The 18,735-nt window shown below is 45.3% G+C and overlaps 2 protein-coding genes across 2 annotated transcripts in view; one reads left to right on the top strand and one right to left on the bottom strand.

Annotated features, from left to right (window-relative positions):
- Positions 1–9,505, top strand: part of CNKSR2 (connector enhancer of kinase suppressor of Ras 2) — a 269,030-nt gene extending 259,525 nt beyond the window's left edge. The window contains exons 20-21 of the mRNA XM_081807972.1: positions 4,263–4,459; positions 7,108–9,505. Of these exons, the coding sequence (XP_081664098.1) occupies positions 4,263–4,459; positions 7,108–7,323 (413 nt within the window). The 3' untranslated portion in view covers positions 7,324–9,505. The remainder of the gene's footprint in view (positions 1–4,262; positions 4,460–7,107) is intronic.
- A 733-nt stretch (positions 9,506–10,238) lies between these two features.
- Positions 10,239–13,946, bottom strand: KLHL34 (kelch like family member 34). The gene is made up of 2 exons (XM_006729081.3): positions 13,570–13,946; positions 10,239–13,244 (listed from the first exon to the last, which is right to left on the bottom strand). The coding sequence occupies exon 2, from the start codon at positions 12,625–12,627 to the stop codon at positions 10,675–10,677; it is 1,953 nt and encodes a 650-aa protein (XP_006729144.1). The 5' UTR covers positions 12,628–13,244; positions 13,570–13,946; the 3' UTR covers positions 10,239–10,674.
- Positions 13,947–18,735: the final 4,789 nt, after the last annotated feature.

The raw sequence follows: 18,735 nt of genomic DNA, 5'->3' as shown, positions 1-18,735 counted from the left end.
TAAACTGTCATAACAATTACACAGTCACAGAATAGGGAGCCCTCTTTGGAGTACTTCATGTATAAAGTAGAGGAAACCATCACTCACTTGAAACGTTGGGTGCAAAAGGCACCGTGCCTGGGAGAAGAGTGGGAAATGCAAATGAGAGGGAGGTGTACTCTGCCCGGGGAGAGTCACAGTCTCGGTCTCAGTACATATGGGGCCATTAGGTACAGGAGGAAAAAACATTGGAATTTCTCCTCAGGTTTTCTAACTCGTCCTTTCGAATTTATTTTCTGTGTCTGTTTTATAACATGCATATCTATTAACATACAATAATACATGTATGTAAGTTATCAACAATGGAAGTGTTTTAACTGGTAAAGAGGAACAATCAAAAAAGTTTGGAAACCACTGAACATGAATGTAGGGAAATACGTCAACCAAAGACCTTTTAGTATCTGAGAGAGGCATTATCATCTGCTAATAAGCCATTTGCCAGAAAGTTTCAACAAACTATGTATTATTTTGCGTTAGCTAATGTTTTCCCTTGAGCTTTGTTTTTTATCACCACCCGGAAGTCATGTGCAACCTGAAACAACCGGACAGTGAATCGTTGTGATACCACATTCCTAGAGTCACCATATTCCATAGTGTAGTTAGAGTAGAAATGAGACAATAGAGGGTCTTCTTTCACCCCTGCCAAGTAGGACACAGCCAGAAATGACCCCCCCCCACACCCCGCAACGCAGAATACAAGTTGATCCATCAGTAACTTCACTATGATCCTCAGATTATCAGCCAATGAAATTTTATATCGGAAAGACAACTTTGTATGTTCACTTTGCTTTAATAAAATTGGAAGAGTATGTCATCTGATACAGGACTAATTTACACATTGTGAACATAAATAAAATTTGGGAGGGAATTTCTTCCTCCACAGACCCAGAATTCCTGAGTAAACTGGATACAAATTAAAATTTCATTGTAGCAGCGATACACATCCTCATTAGGAATTGCAGAAGGTTCCTATATACGTCCTGTGGTTCGCATGTGGTCTTCTACACTTTGCAAACTTTCAGAAAACGTTCTTTCAAATTGCAAATTGCCAGTGCTCCAAATGGCTGAACTGGTACATTGAAGGAAAGTCAATTGGGAAGCCGAACTCAAAAACTGCTTGCCTCATCTTCCAAAGCAAGCCTCGCCTAGAGGAAGAAAAGCCGAAGTTTAAAAAAGAGAAACCAGAAGAGAAGTGAGAGGAAGAAGAAGAGGGCAAAAAGAGAAGAAAATAAAGGTGCTTTCATATTCTCAGTTGCAACAGTAGCCCCAGTTGACTTAATTGGTATTCTTCTGAGAAAAAAAATCAAGGAAACCAATTGAAAATTATAAAAGAAAATAAAGGTCTGTTTTTGTCTTGAATGTTGAGTTCTGTGTTGTTTTGACCGTTGAGCACAGTGAATCAGATTTATAATGTCACTTTGCTCCTCACCCCCGTCCTTTGGAAATAAAAGGACTCCTTGTCCAGTCTTAAAATGTTAAGTAATTGGTGGCATTTTGTGGTAGCCTGGCATCTCAATCCCTCATCCTTTCTCATCCCACTACTGTGTCCTGTGGTGTTGCATATGTGTATGATGTGTATGGATTGGGGGGAAGGGAGCCTTACTTATCTCTAGTAGGAGCCGCACTATTCCATTAATATGCTTGGAAATGTTTCTGTGTTCCGTCCCATTGTGATTCCTTGTTCAGATGTGCTGCCCAGAGATAAATCTATACTGAATTCTTCTTAAAAGCTGTCAAACCAGAGTCTTCGCAGAATTATGTTGTCCTTTAACGGCAAGGAGGGGGAAAAACGTTTCCATTTGTATTTATTTAATAGCTGTGTGTGTCAGTTTTTAATATTAAGTCTTTACTTATCCTTCTTAAAGTAGGACCACATTGAAATTTTACAAAAAAGCCAATCCCCTGGCCCAGGATTCCACAAACTTTAAGAACTGGGGAGAAAGAGAACTGCGCAAGAATGTTTTTAAACAAAATATATACTCCCTACAGTATTAGGTAGTTATCTTAAAATAAAAATTTACTATATAAAATATAAAAAATATTTCTGCCTCCCTTAAATCCTCAAACTACATTCTGAATCCCTTTTTTTTCTTCACATTCTTTCAAAAACTGAAAAGCTACTAATCCATTAGGCCACCTGATACAGTAACCACGGTAATACACATCAGTTAGGCCTCCCACCCACCCACCGCCGCCCTCCCCCCAGCTCTATGAAATTACATCTGGCTTTAGAGGCAGTCTTGCCCTGAGGCACAAAGAATGATGACTACCAAATAATTCCTCAGGGTCTTTTCTTGGCCTATGATGTATGAAATGGAATTATGCTCTTCCAATGTATCCTTGTTTTTACAACTCCCCTTTAGTTACTCTCAATGACCTTATGATTTTGTGCCTTCCTGGCTTCAAACCATCCTCAGTCAAAATTCCCTATCTTATTTCGATCTTGCTCTTAACCCCCAAAGCAGTTCCTCCTTTTCACAGTCCTCCATTCACCCGTCCTTCAAAATCCTCTAGGTGTTGCCGACATCCAAGGATGAGCCAACAGAGAATTAAAAAGCTGTTGTTTAAAAGGGATTTTTGTATGTTTATAGTTCTAACTTAGGCATCTGATTAGGAAGTAAAAAATTCGTTAGAGAGGGATTAATGATAGCGTGTGCTGATGATAACAAGGAAGTTTCTAATGGAAGGACTCAATAACCCTACTGACCATTAGTTGCTAACCTCTGCAGCAGCGCCAAAAATTGAATATGAAACTGAGAATGAAGCTACTTTTTACTGCTAAAGGTGATCCTTTCAAGTTAAGGTACTGTGTTTATGGGCTTTGGGGGCCGTTTTAGTTACACTCTCAGTTTTTTAGAATGCTGCTCTTGAAGGAATTCTCACAAATTCGTCCACGCCTACTGTTACGTACACAGTTCAAATGACCACTGACAAAATTGGCAGTATGGGATTCTTGTTAAAATCGTGGATTCTGAAGCCAGACTGCCCAGCTGCAATTCTGGTTCCACCACTTACACTTACTAAGTATGTCCTTGAGCAAGGTGCTTCCCTGCTATAAAATGAAAATCAAATAGATCTCCTCTCAGTATTGTGAGAATTAAGAGAGACCATGAATGTTAATCATTTACCCTTCTGCCTGGCACATATAAATGTTAACTGCCGTTATTAGCAACTAGCAATTAGGGAGTCTTTTTTTTTTTTTTTTAGCTATGTCAGAAAGCCTGAAATATTCACATGGACCATGGTGGAAGGAACAACATTCCATGTTTACTCCTTGAGCCAATATAATTAGCATTCCTCAAATAGTACTCTTTGGCTCTCTATTAAAGGAAACTTGAGATAGCCCTAATCCTATCTACCACTCAAAGCAAAATCCGAGTTTATCTTTATCATTATTGAGAAAGATATGACATCAGTAGTCAGACTATTAAAGAACAAGATGGGAGTTTGATTTATTCAAATAGATCTAAGATCCTTAACTGAACCAGTCTCTAATTTTTTTTCTCAAAAACATTTAATTGGAGTATTTCCTTCCTAGATCTTACAAATGCTAAGTAGCTTCTGCTAGTGTGTGCCAGATTTTTCCTTACATTTGCATATAAACATTCTCATATTTCATTTTAATGAAAGCATTATTATTAATGATAATTTATGATCATTTACTAGATTTACAATGTGGCAGGCATTACTATGGCAGTCACATGAAACCTAATAATCCTCTCTGGTACATTATTGGAAGATTTTTATAATCAGATATACTCCAGTGAATGCCATTCCATCTTATGCAGTCTGGAACAATGTAAAAATCAGTTCATTCAGTATTGCTAAACCAAGAGAGCTCTTTTAATCAGCACTTCTATGCTTCTCCGTATAATGATAAAGGGTATTCATTAATGTGTTAAAATATTATGTGCAGGATTGTTTCTGTGTTGTGTACCTTTTGTATTTTATCTTTGAATTTAATGGACTCAAGATATGTACGGCGATTTGCTATTAAGAGAATATTCTGTTAATTAAACATCATATTATTTGACCATTCTAAAAAATCTTACCTAATATAACTAGCAGCTGTGGGGTTTTTTGATGTAATATAGTGTTTTCCCAATCATTCATTATCCTGTTTTTCAGATGGTTTGGATTTTTTTTTTAGTAGATTTTTGGAGTGTCCATTACACTGGATTCATTTCTCTCTCTCTTTTTTTTTTTTTTTTTGGACATTGCAGGTGAAAGTAGGGAAGAAAAGTTAGGAGATTCATTGCAAGATTTATACAGGGCATTGGAGCAAGCCAGTCTGTCACCGCTGGGAGAACACCGCATTTCAACCAAGATGGAATACAAGCTATCATTTATAAAGAGATGTAATGACCCTGTGATGAATGACAAACTACACAGGCTGAGAATTCTCAAAAGCACTTTAAAGGTAAGATACAAAATGGAAGGAGAAATTCCTTTCAAGAGATTCATTCTTGAGCTCAGTGGATTACCAGATACTCTAAATGAAGAAATACAAAATGGGGAGGTGGAGGGGAGGGCAGGTAAACAGGAAGAACCTGAAGCTGAGCTGTTCCTATAGCATCGTAAGTGCATTGGTAAAGAGGAAATAACCTTAACTTTTCATTACCATCTCAAAGCGTTGGCTAAATGTTATATGACCTAGTTCTAGGTGAAAACAGGATGTAATTGAAATTATTTTCAAAAATGTGGGGCTGGTGTTATTCCTCGGTCTTTCATTTTCCTAAGATAAATATGCCATGTAGTTATTAATATAGTTATTAAAAGAACACAGCATGCATGCAGAATGCAGTAGTGGGCCCTAAAAGGCTTTGAGATATTTCGTGAATATCTCCTGCAGCACATTTGGAGTGAAGCCACAGTGATTCATGTTCCGTGTACAAATGTTATAATTGTTCTGTTTACACTATCAGTTCCCAACTCACATGTTACTTTCTTATTCTACATTTCCATAAGGGCTTACATTACCTCCAGTCTCCTTATTATGCCACCCTTGGTTTGGGGAGGAGGTGGTGAAGAGAGGGGCGCAGAGAGGCAGAAAGTTGAAGAGGGAGGCAGACCACAGAGCCTCCTCACTGTGTGTGTCTGAGGGGAGAGGGCCTGTTATACAAATTCTCCCTAAGCGGGCCTTCCACCCTTGAAAAATCAAAAACAGAAAAGAACTACCGTACAGAGTCTGTGGTGCAGTAATTTCAGGAACCAGAAGGTCAAAGGGCTCCTTTGGGAAATATTTCAAATCCATAGTGTGCTGCTGAGGTTTGGTGATTTTGAAGCATTGATGAGTACCAAAGAGATAAACAAAACAGAAAATGCATGATTTAAAAAAGTTTCCAGTAGCAAGCAGCCAAGTTTTCAGAGTCAATTAGCTTTCAGTTGGCATTCATGCAAGCACTATTGCAAATCCATGGGACGACTTAATGGTCTTTTGGTAACTAAGGCCAGAATCTTAAAAAGAGCTCTAATATTCATAAGAATAATTCTGCTAGGGGCATCTGGGTGGCTCAGTCAGTTAAGCGTCCGACTCTTGATGTCGGCTCAGGGCATGATCGCAGGGTCCTGAAATCGAGCCCCGTGTCGGGCTCTGCACTCAGCCCAGAGTCTGCTTGTCCCTCTCCCTCTGCTCCCACCCCTCGTTCTCTCTCTCATAAATAAATAAAATCTTTAAAAAAAAAAAAAAAAAGAAGAATGTTTCTGCTGACCAGTCCTACTCCAAAGATGACCTCACCTTCCCACCTTACAGAGCACCCCACCCCATTCAGATCCAAACTGTCAGGTTGTGAAAACAGGCATTTTGAAGCTGGTCAGGCTCACATATTTTTAAAGACCTGCTTCTGTCTTGTTCTCTCAGCCCCTCACACCTGTCTTTTATGCTCTAGATTCCCAAAAGCATTTACTTCCAGTAGCAAAGAATTTGAGCTCCTGCCAGTGTTCAGTTCACTGAGTATTGTGAATCACCGGGGGTGTGAGGCTGCGCTCCACTCTCTGGGGCAAAGATGATGAAAAGTCACTGTAAAGAAATGCCCCCTCGTTGATAAAACCGAACTACAGAGCCCTATTCTTTTTAGTGTGAGAAATTAACAGAGGATGGGAATCTCCCATTAGGGAAGGATAACTGCCCAAGCAACCCTGGATGTGTGTACTCCCTGGAATTGTAACAGGCTGCTCACCGAGCGCAGGGCGACTCCCAACATCCTTGGCCCCAGCCCCGCTGTCCCCATCTGGCCCCAAGGACCAGAACAATTGCTTAGGCACCTTGCTGTCTTTCCCACCCAGCTCTCCCTTCCTACTTCCCGCAGAACATTCCCTAGACTTCCCTGCCCCATCTTTGAGCCCATAAAGACAGGCCTTAGCTTCTCAGACTGTCTTACCCCCTCATCTTCCATCCCCCTCGTCCCACCTGGAAGACTCACTTCTCCCACAGGAGACATCTGTGCTGTGTTGAGTTCTCCCATAATGAAGCTCATTCTTCAGCTGAGAGCCGGCCTCCAGCAGAGAAGGGAGGGTTCCTTTGCATTGCAGACCCCCAGTGCTGCAGGAAGGGAGCCGTGACATTCCTACAGCAAGAATTATATATTTGTGGTGACAGGAGGGCCATGCTCTCTCTCGTGCAAGTATGAGGAGCTAACCGTCTAGCAGGAAAGATAGGACTGTGCAAAAGTAACTCAAGACAGAGTATGTAGTAAGTCCACTCAGTGGCAGGAAAAAGAGTTAGGACGACGTAAATGAGGGAGAAAACTTTTTTTTTCGATTGTTGATGGAAATCTTTAAGAAATGATAGGCATTTGAACTGGATCTTAAAGAATGAGGAACATTTCCATAGACAGAGATGGGAAACAAGACTGGCCCAGAGAAATGAACCACACGGAGTGGACAATACAGGCGTACCTTGGGTGTAGAAAAAAGGACACTAAGATTTGAATCTAAATAGCTGGGTTTGAGCATACCATACCGGAGCTGTTTGTTATGGGCTTCTTCAGATTTGCATGTTAACTTTTTATTTTAAATGTGAAAAAAGTCTATTCCAACTTAACTGTTGAATTCTTTTTTGCTTTTCAGGCCAGAGAAGGGGAAGTAGCCATTATTGATAAAGTCCTAGACAATCCAGACTTGACATCTAAAGAATTCCAACAATGGAAGCAGATGTACCTGGATCTTTTCTTGGATATCTGTCAAAACACCACCTCAAATGACCCATTAAGTATTTCTTCTGAAGTAGATGCAATCACTTCCTCTCTCACACACACTCACTCGTACATTGAAACACATGTGTAAGTGTATTCTGCCCTCTGGCCATCTGGTACCTTCTGGTACTTTGAACAAGTATATGAGGTAGTTTTATATCAGTGTGTGGGACACTTGACAAGCTATACTTTAATGTTACCAAACTATATGAAACAAACCATATATGGTCATGATACCACTGTCTTTAATGAGCATTTGTATATTTTATATGCAATTAGTGCTCAGCTTATGTTTACCATGTGCAAAATCAACTGTCTTCAATGACTTAAAATTAACTTTTACAAACAACTCTGAAGACAGGTGGTCTTCAAGTAGTAAAACCACAAAAAGGCAATTTTCTATCTAAGGTCATTTTTCTCCCTCTAAGTTAATTTTATATAAACAAGACTTCAAAAGTAAATCACATTTTTTCAGGTGCAGACATCCTTGTGGGTGGGAAAGAATTTAAACCTTTTTTATATTTATTAAAATGTTCTAAGGATTTTCTTAAACATTGCACAAAGTTTAATGCTGTAGTTTTATTTTTGTGAAATGTAGATGTGCATACAAGAGTTAAGCAAAATAGAGGAGCATCAACATAAGAAAAGTTCAGGTATCTAATATTCGTCTTAAAAGTCTGTTAACTTGTGAAAGCTGGTTAATGGAAATACTATTCCAAATCTGTGGGGACACTTAATGGTGTATCAGGGCAAAGCTTTGTAAGATGTTTTTGTAACTAAGACCAAAATTGAAGATAGAGCTGCTTTATTTTCTTGGTTTAAATCTTCCTTTATTTTTGTAGTGATGAAATGCTGATTGTGTACAGAGGAATTTGAGAGTGGATTTTGTAAAACACAGCTAATTCGCCCAGAAAGGCAGCTAACAGATATATATATATAAAATTTCAGCCCAAACTCATGTTTTTAAACTCCTGCTCCTAAAAAACAAGGGATAAACTGAAACGAATCACCTTTCCAGTTAGTTTCCAGTTTTCTCCCTAGCCCATTAATTAAACTTACATAATTATATTTCAGGCAGGGAAGTAAAATACTTTTAGTTACAGGACAATGTGTGTTCTAATGTAGACAACAATGTTGAAAAATAAAAAATGTGCCTCTCTCCCGAGGAGCAAGAGGATAATGGTCATTCAGAGATATACTACACTGAATTATATGAGAGAAAGAATTTATAGAGGTTTTTCCTAGCTTCATGAATTGTTTCTATAGAGTGGATGAAGTCTGTGAAAAAGTCCTCTTCATATGTTTTCCATTTATAAGTATCTCGTTTTTGAAAGTGACCACAGCATGATAATGACTGTGCTGCTTCTTAGTGTCGGGCTGCATACGTACAAATCACAATTTGCTGTTTGTTTGGGTTTTTTTAGGAGGAGGAAGGGACCCTCCTTTACTATTCTGTATCCTAAAATCTACTTCTAATCAGCTTTATACTCTTGCCTGTACAGCTCAGTGAATGTACTTTCATCTCTAAGAGTTCAGATAGATGCCAGTGAATATTTCTGCTGTAGAGGAGAAAGTAAAAACTCCACAGCAGGGGTTTTTTCGTTGCTTTTGAAACCAACATTGAATCACTATCGTTTTGCAGACTTTGCACACTGTACAGGAGAGTGGCCTTTCTACAGCACATTTTCAGTAATCCTATATTTAGTCAAAATGGATGAGAAATCACGTATTAATGTTTGTATGGAATTTTGGGTCTAGTGTAATATTTTTATCATTTAAAAAAAACCTATTTGTAAAAACATTTATTTACTGCATGGATATTGACGTACATTAAATTTGTGGAATTTTGTATATGTTAAAAAACAAAACGAAACAAACAAAAAAAAAAACCTCTTGTCCTAAAATGAAGTGTGCTTGTTACAGGTGTTTAGACTTGTTGATGTTTACTAGACCAAATGTGTACATTCACTTAAAAATATCTGTACCTGATGGATGTGTCATGAATACAGTGGCAAGGTTGTGCCCTGTATAGAACGAGCAGTTGACGGAAAGACTAGCTGTGTTGCTACTAAGCAGCTTTTACTTTTGTAAAGTCAGCTGTTGTTTTAAATGGTAAAAATTAAACTAATGAATTTTAAAAGACTCGTGACTAGCTTAGCATGAAAGAGACCTTTTAACACTATATTTATCTGTACATTTTATTGCATTAGTTTCAAATCTAGGAGAGAGGCAGCACTGTAAACTGAAGTGAAATAAATTTAGCTCTTAATGAATCCTTATAAGGCACCTACTTTATTCATACAGAGTCCTCACCACATTTCTTTGAGACCCAATCACAGAGCCGCCCTCCCCTGACCCCCTTCCCTAGTCACGAGTTGTAACTTTGCCACTCCATCCGTGGTCCAAGCCAGAAGCAGCAGCTGTTCCGTGTGTGTGTGTGTGCAAGGATCTTTTCTGAGACCCTGCAAAATCAAACTCCTTTCCCATTTAGCTGACACAAACTTGAGAATTTCACCCACTCTTTCCTTTCTGTTGATTCTTGGGAAGTTGGGGAGGAGGAACCGCCAAAAATGTGTTGTGTGTGTGTGTGTGTGTGTGTGTTTTAACAAATATAACCGACAGCATGTCTGCAGAATGAACTTTTAAAGAAAATGAAAGAAATAAGTTTGGGTCTTGCTCGATGTTCCACGTAACCAGAAGAACCTGATTATTATGGCTAAGGACTGCTGAAATAAAACTGAAAACCAATGAACTGCCTAAAGCCAGGGCAAAAGCGGGCTAGGGGTAAGAATGAGGAACAGAAAAACTTAACCTAGGATATTTTGTCAAAAAAAAAAAAAAGTGCTTTCCTAGAGATTTTTTTCCCTCTCAGTTCTACATTTATATTAAACCATCGAGCAGAACTGTAAACATAGTTCTGAATCATAAAATCATAGTTCTCCTTACAAGGACTTCATGCTATTTAATGAAGGCACTTTCCCTTCACTATTTATTCAGATAATGCCATCTTTTTCCGACTATTTATTACAGCCTTTATAGCTAACAATTTCCGGGCTTTTATATATAACTTCTTGTGGTACATTTGGCCTTGCTTGTTTGGCACAAAAGTAATCACTGTTTAGCACCTAGGGCAACACTTTAACTGTAAGAGGGAAAACAGGGCCGTATTTTCTTTTCAAAAGTCCATCTCTAGACCAGCATGAGTCTTCCTAGAAATCCCCAGCTCACTGAAGCCAATTCAAATATCCTGTTTTGATCCCTCCTGTCTCCCATTCTCAGCTTACGGGGCATTGTTCCTCTTCGACCAAGCCCTTGTTTGCATCCTTAAACTTCAGAAGCCGCTCCGCTCCCAGAGTCCCATTCTTAGGAAAAGCCCACCCACGCGTTACTCTGTAAGCCTGCTCAAGTGCGACTTTTTCTCCTCTGTCGTCCGGACACTGCACTAACCCATTAAGCCCCGCACTAAATCTGGCGCCTCTCCGAGCCCTCCCTCCCTCTCCTCATCCCCACCCTCAGCCAGCTGCAGCACTGCGCACTGGAGGCCATTCCAGGCCCAGGGTAGCGCGCAGCCAATGTCCTCCCAGCGGTCCAGGTCGAGGTCATAGCCCACCACGTTGCGGGTAGGCACCTGCCGGGAGTCCCGCCACTTGAGGCCACCCAGCAGCAGCGCCGTCTCCTCCACCACGGCCAGCCCATAGCAGAAGCGGTCATAGGGTAGCGGCCGCAGCCGAGTCCACTGGTCCGTGCCGGGGTCGTAGCGTTCGATCTCAGAGAAGGGCTCATAGCGCCCCAGAAAGGCGAACACCGCGCCGCGCAGCGCAGCCATATGGTGCCCGAAGCGGGCCGTGCTCATGGGCGCCCTCTTGCTCCACGCTCGCTCCCCAGGGCCCAGGGCGTACACGTCCCGGAGGCTGCTCGCGCCGCCCTCGCCTCTTCCCGCCTTACCCCCAGAGATGTACACGACGCCACGGTCCCCGACGGCCCCCGCGTGGCCGTGCAGCGCCCGCGGCAGTGCCCCGGCCGCCGTCCAGCAGTCCCGGCGCAGGTCATACATCTCTACGGACGCCAGCGCCTGGCCGTCCGCGCCCAGACCCCCGACAGCCAGGAGCCCCTCGCCCACGGCGCCGCACCAGAAATGGGCCCGCGCCTCCCGCATAGCGGGCACCGCCGTCCAAGCGTGGAAACGCGGGTCGTAACGGTGCACTTGGGCCGTGACCGCGCGCACGCCGTCCGCCATGGGTGAGGAGGCGCCATCAGAGAGACTCTCCCCGCCCAGGACGAACAGGAAATTGCCTGCGGTGCACACGCTGTGCCCCAGTAGCGGTGCAGGCAGCCGCGTGAGACTGCGCCAGCGGTGGTTGTACACGTCGAAGGCCACCACGTCCTGGGTGAACTCCCAGTCCTCCTCCTCCTCTTCCAACTGCTCATCTTCCTCGTCCTCCTCCTCCTCCTCTGGCTCCGCCGCGGCGCCCCTGCCCCTGGCTACCGCCCGGGGGACCACGACCTCCTCGGTCACCGCCTCCCGTGCCCTGCGCCCCCCTACCAACAAGATGCGGGTTTGGGGACTCCGGACGCTGGTCTGCTCGCCCTGCAAGAGCGGCTGGCGGGAGGGCGCCGTGTGGTAGTTGAGGGCCTGGATGATGAGGCCCTTGACCCGGGCGGGCAGGACGAGGCCGGAGCCCGAGTACACGCGCCGCAGCACGTCGGCGGGTACTAGGCCGAAGCGAACGCGCTCGAGCAGCGAGGCGCAGTGGGCCAGGCGTTCGGCCTCGGGCTCCTGCCTCAGCCAGGCCAGTGCCAGACCCAGCAGCCAGGCCTCAGGCACCCGCGCCACGTCGGGGGCACCCAACACAGCCTTGAGTGACGTGGGGTTCAGCTCCAGCAGCCCCGTGGGGCCCGCGCCGCGCAGCAGCAGCTCGCGCAGGTGGCGCACGATGCAGCTCTCCGCGGCGCCCAACGTGTGCGCCAGGCCGAAGCGCGCCGCCACGTTGGCGGCGAAGCAGCAGTTCTCCGGCGCCAGCTGGCGCTCCAGGTAGCGGCCGCACAGCCCCAGTGCCTCGGTCACCTGCAGGTAGCTGGCGGCCTCCAGCGTGTCTCCCACCGTGTCCATGGAGAGCGGCAGCCAGGCGGTGTAAATGAAGTCCAGCAAGCGCTGCAGGCCGGCAGCCGACGGCACGTGTAAGTGGATCACGCTGGCCCTGGATTCCCGGGTGTGGCTCTTGAACAGGGCCCTGAAGTAGTCGCTGGAACACGCGAGCAGCGACCTATGCGCCGGGAACTCGCTGCCCTCGGCCTCCAGCGTCACATCGCACAGGAAGCCCTCGGCGCGCAGGGCCTGATAGCCAGTGAGCACGGCGCCGCCATGAGCTTTACAGTAAGATAGGAAGTAACTCATGATGTCCAGGGCGGGAAGCGGCCCGGCCGGGGCTGGAGCCCACCGGGCACGGCCAGAGGCATCTCGGGGCACAGCGCCCCAGGGCCCCCTACGCGAGCCCCAGAGCCCCTAGCAGGGGCGCATTTTTGCCTACTCAGCCTAAAGCCCAGGGCTCCTTCATCCAGGCCTGCAGATATCCCTGTACCCCTCTCGGAGCAAACCCGGTAGGGTTTCCAGAAGCTCCCAGTAGCGGAGGTCCCGGAGTTCGGAGTCTTCCGGAGGGAGCAGGGTTTGCTTTTGGCTGCTGCCGAGGCTGCCGGCGAGTTGCCCAAGGCCCCCTCCCCGTCCCAGTTTGGGGAGCCCACACCTGCGCGCCCGGGGCCGCAGTGGCCACGCACCATCACCTGGAAGGGCCGAGCTGTGGGTGGACTGATTCTGAGGGGTGCTGGATCTCCGACGGCGCTGATGCGCGGATGTGGCCCGGCTCGGGGCGTCCCGGGAGTGCGGGGCGAGGGCTCTGGCCTCCCGGAGGTGGACGAGGAGGACGGACACTGCGGGCACCCGCGAGGGCCGGGGACAACTGGGTATGGGGCGGAGAGGGGGGTGAGCTTGTTCCGCGCGGAGGATCAAATCAAAGCCTGGGGGATTAAGGAGGGGGGGCGCAGGTCAGCGCGGCGGGTCGGAGGCATGATTGGGCGCCGTACATAACATGCCGGTAGCTCACAGCGACAGGAATAGCGCGCGGCCGCGGCCTCCCCAGCGCGACCCGCCCCGCCCCGCGCCCCGGCTGCTGGCTGCGAACCCAGGGCCGGGGCGCTGGAAGGAGCGGCCCGGGCCTGGGACCTGACTCCGGTGACCCGACGAGCCGCTGGTCACCGGGAGGGGGGGCGGCGGGTCTCGAGAACTCGGCTAGGGTTGCGGGTGGCGCTCACTGGAGGGGCAGGAACGCCGGGGACCCTGTACCTGGTGGTGTCTGGGGAGAGGCGGCCGGCTGGGCCGGAGGAGTGTCGACTCCCTGGTGCACTTGTGCCTGGGAAAGCAGCCCCTGGCTCGAAACTTTCTGCTTTGAGAAGGCCCTAATTAATCTGGCGGGGGCGGGGATTAAGCGGCGACTTTGCGCGCTGACACCCAGGAGGCCGCTGCGCGCAGGGGAGCTACTGGCGGGAACCACGCCCTGGGGAATCTGGGCTCCCCGCCAGCGGCGCTTGGTAACATGCCCCTCACCGGACTCGCCCTTTCGAGATGCTGGGCCTACTCTGCGCCCTTCCTGAGGCGGCCCGCGTCTCCTGGGCTGGCTGGTCTCACGTTCTGCGCTGGGGAATTTGCTCCCACCCCCGCTCCCTGACCCCAGCCGAGTTCTCCCTTCCTGTTCTTGGATCCTGCCCAACCCATCCCTTAGCAAAGTGGACAAGGAGATTGGGTTTTCTGCCTTTGAATGACCACTTCCTTTAAGAAGATAATTCGTTCCAGTTTCTTTCCCTGACTTTTCAGACTGTGATCTAATTAATGCCTGCTACATCTTCAATGCCGGGACAGGATAATGGGCAGTAAGGTCTCAAAGCTTGGTAGAAGCTAGAGGTTCGTAGGGCCCCTTTTCATGAAGTTATTTATAAGATGCACCCAGCACAGAAATGATGACTAAAACCACCCAATCTTGAGACATTAGGAAAGCATTTCTCCATCTCCTCCATCCTGCTCTTAAATAACTAAATGATTAATATAACTGTTCTTTCTTGCCAATTTGGAGCTTCTGTGTTTTGCTTTCATCTAGAATTGATTTTTCTATTTTCTAATGCAACTCCTCTGGCAATCTGTTTTAAGTGAACCTTTTGAGGGCATCTGAAATAACTTGCATTTCTTTTTTTTTTTTTTTAAAGATTTTATTTATTTATTCGACAGAGAGAGAGACACAGCGAGAGAGGGAACACAAGCAGGGGGAGTGGGAGAGGGAGAAGCAGGCTTCCCGCGGAGCAGGGAGCCCGATGTGGGGCTCGATCCCAGGACCCTGGGATCATGACCTGAGCGGAAGGCAGACGCTTAACGACTGAGCCACCCAGGCGCCCCAATAACTTGCATTTCTGACAGTTGGGTTGTGTTTCATTAAAAAAAAAAAAGAAGAAGTCCAAGGAAGTATAAAAATGTATCTCTTTCTGCCTCATATGCCATCCGTACTTAAAAGGTCTCCAATTAGAATTCTTAAAGTGCATAAAAATATTAGTAAAATGATCCTGCTTTCTTGTCAAAGATGGAATTGCTTTATGACTTAAATTAGCCAAATTATAAAATGCAGGCAGAGGCTCAAGTTAAGGGCTTGCTTAAACTCCAGAGGCTAAAAATACTCCAATTTGAATTCCTAATGTTAAAACTACAGATGGATTCAGGCGGGGTGCTGGTTGGTTTTTCTTTTTCAAGTACTAAAATTCTTAGTTCAAAAATAAAATACCAGTTTGGTTCAGTGTGCACAGACCCGAATGGTGAAATTAAATGGCCTTTACTCGACCTACTAGAAATTTGCTAGAAGAGATATTGTAGATCATTTAGCTAAACTCTCTCCTTTTCCTCTGCAATTTCTTGTTTTTCTTTTCAAACAAATGTGGCAAATGAGCCCCAGAGAGAATACAATTTGTCTGGGTGACTTGGATATTGAGTTACAGAGTCTGGACAGGAATCCAGGGCTCTCTCCCCACTATATTATGTGACCTCCTGTATGATAAAAATAAAATAGTACAACACACCATCAGATTATTTAAACCAAATTTCAGAGTGATAAAGTATAAATACAGTTTTTTAAACACGTTTTTAACCCCAAAATCGATCACATCCCGTCAGATCTGTCCATCATCATGCATTCAGGTTGAATCCAAAATGTCACACTTACTTGAGAATGAAGATGCTGTGGAAGGGTTTACATCTTGACATCAAAAATCAATGGTACACTCTGAAACAAATAATGCAATATATGTTAAGAAAAAAAAAAAGAAGAAGATAGCAGGAGGGGAAGAATGAAGCGGGGGAAATCGGAGGGGTAGATGAACCATGAGAGACGATGGACTCTGAAAAACAAACAGGGTTCTAGAGGGGAGGGAGGTGGGAGGATGGGTTAGCCTGGTGGTGGGTATTGAGGAGGGCACATTCTGCATGGAGCACTGGGTGTTATGCACAAACAATGAATCATGGAACACTTCATCTAAAACTAATGATGTAATGTATGGTGATTAACATAACAATTAAAAAATTTAAAAAAATCAATAGTACACAACAAGCATGTGTTCGTTGCTGGCGCAACCTGCCACCTTTATGTATTTTGCTGTTGAGGATACAATGAACTGTGCTAACAGAAGAAATTTTCATATTGAATGTGTTTCCAAGGTTTTGTCTAGAAAATGTAATTATCAATCCATCCAAGAATATTCTTGTCCTTTGAGTAACATTTGTGGAAAGGATCAAGATTTTAATTTTTGTGCAATATTAAGTATGCTAAATAACATTTCAGTGTGGTGTGTGCTTTTTTAGTTGTCGTGAGAGATGTGTGTCTTAAGTTGGATCCCCTAGAAGCAGTCTCTGCCACCCAACCTGAATGGGTGGGGGTGAGCACATGTGGTGGGATATGATCATCATGTTGAAAATGATCTGCTCTGTGTGGCCTTCCCCCTTTAGACTATAAGCTCCTCGAGGGCAAGGACTATTTCTTGATTTTTTAACCTCTAGCCCCTATCACAGTCTTTGGCATAAGTAATGTTGAGTTGAACAGATCTAGGGAATGGTACCTAGTGGTGCCATCAGTGGGAGGAGTAAAGGATTATTAAGAGGAACTCGACGGGGACAATTAGTTCTTCCTCTCTGGTTCTCTTTGTTCCCTTCACCCAGCTGGGGTTAAAAACACATCCTGGTCAGGCTGTGAGCTCACAACCCTAGGAATCAAATGGGTAACTGTGAGTGGCACCCCCCCCGGACCCGACTCTTCTGAGAAGCCCAGAGCACCTCGTCCAGCCCCCACTGCAGGCCAGTGCCACCCTGCAGCCCGAGTCCTTCCCCCAGATCGGCGCCACTTGGCTCTCAGCATCTAGTCAGATGTGCCACTGCTGTTCCTATCTGGACCAGGGGCCCCACATGCCCCAGCAGGAAGCCCCGGGCTTCCACCGAAGGCCCAGCTACACCGTCCGGCATGCCTGGTGGGACCCTGAAATTTGCCCCGAGCCCCTCCCCCCTTGTCAGGACTGCGACCTGCTCTCAACATTCCCTTCCATACATCTGCACCTCCTGTGAGAGAGCCAGGAGCCAAAGTCTTCCAAGCTCCTGCCTGACCTCAGGGTGGCACCGCTAGTCAGCCATGGCGCTCGCCTTTGCCTGAATCGGCCCTGTCTAGCTCAACCGAAAGTTCCTAGTTCTCCCCTCTAGAAGAATTGTACATGTTTAAAAAAATCAAAAACTGCAAATATCCATGTATAATAGACACAACATTTTTTTGCAGATGTAATGCGCTATCTTTGGTAACGGCTTTATGGAGATATGATGCACATACCATAAAACTCACTAATTTAAAGTGTACAGTTCAGTGGTTCTTAGCATATTTACAGTTATGCAGCCAACAGTGGAGTCTAATTTGGGGACATTTCCATCCCCTCATACAGAAACCCTGTGCCCTTTAACTCTGGCTTCTCTGTACCACCAGGCCCCCCGCCTTAGGCAAGCACTAATCCACTTTCTATCTCTGCAGTTTCTGGGCATTTCATATAAATGCACTCATACAATACCTGATCTTTTGTGACTCATTTCTTTGACTTAGCATGTTTGCAAGGCTCATCCATTGGAATGCACTTTTGAGGAAGAAAACGGTCATGTATAGGAATAACACTGGGAACCTTTTCTCAAAACCACAAAACCCTACAATGTGCCTATTTGATATTTAAGATATAGTGTTTGGCAGGTTAACTCCTTATCATCTCTCATTACTGGCTCCTTTCAATCCCAGTATGCTTCCTTCCAATGCATGGCTTCTGGCAGCCTCCATAGAGAACCTGTAATTAGAAATGGACACATTTAAGTTAGCTAATTACGAAAACATGATGACAAACAATAACAGACACGCAGTAGAGAAAAACTCCTGTGTTATCTTCACCCTGTTGCAAGACCACTTTTTGTGTACATGAATTTTATCTTTGTGATATGCAGTTCAAGCAAAAGAGTTTCAAGGGGCCTTGTGTGTGTGTGTGTGTGTGTGTATGTGTGTGTTTTAATCACGTGTGATTTTGGTGTTCTGGCCCAGCTGACAGTTGAAGAAGCAGCATGGCAGTGAGGAAGGACTCAGCTTTGGGGTCAGACAGACCTGGGCTTTGTTTCTGGATCTGCCCCGTGTGACTTTAAGCAAGTGACATGAATTCTTTGAGTGCCGTTTTATTGTTTTTAAAAGGAGGATAATGACTCTACACTCACAGCACTGTTCAAATTAGATTATATATATATATATATATATATATATATATATGACTGCTCCTGGTGTAAGTACACACAGCAGATATGAGTTTTTCCTCCTTTTCCCTCCCTTGACTAAAGCTTTCTGAAAACTCATAATACCAGAGCCTAAGTACACAGGAAGTGTAATAGAGTAGTGGTTCTCAGTGGTCCTCCTGCAGTATCACCTAGGAACCTGTTAAGAAGTGTAAATTCTCGGCCCCACCTCAAACCTACTGCATCAGAAGCTCCAAGAGTTGGGCCCAGCGATCTGCTTCTCTAAGCCCTTCCAGTGATATGAAGCACTCAAAGGTATGAGTACCACTGTAATAGAGCATTGTTAATTTCTGCTACACCCCGAAATCACCACTCTCAGTAACAACTTGTTCTGGGTGTGATATCAACATCTTCCAAAGAAGTGGGGAAGCCCACTTGCTCCAAAAGGTCAGAGGTCAGAGACCCAGATGGGAAAAATTAGTGGCCTCCGCCTCATGTCATATGACTGGTCATATTAACAAAAATAGATTGTGGACTTGTTCGCCCTTTCATACCCCTACAAGATGATAGTATTAACAGCGGATCACTGGAGCATGAGATGCGATGACTTGGTAAGCAATACAGTTTCTCAAACCCTTGATTGAATAGTCAAATCAGAAGCCCTGATTTCCTATCTGGAGC

This window comes from Leptonychotes weddellii, chromosome X (assembly GCF_054177405.1).
Source record: "Leptonychotes weddellii isolate Sample4059 chromosome X, ASM5417740v2, whole genome shotgun sequence".
NCBI lineage: Eukaryota > Metazoa > Chordata > Mammalia > Carnivora > Phocidae > Leptonychotes > Leptonychotes weddellii.
The sequence above is the reverse complement of the archived record's forward strand: the minus strand, read 5'-3'. Positions and strand labels throughout refer to the sequence as shown.

Bases quoted from the DNA above. Each gene is read 5' to 3' on its own strand.
- KLHL34 (XM_006729081.3), bottom strand. From the start codon at position 12,627: ATGAGTTACTTCCTATCTTACTGTAAAGCTCATGGCGGCGCCGTGCTC.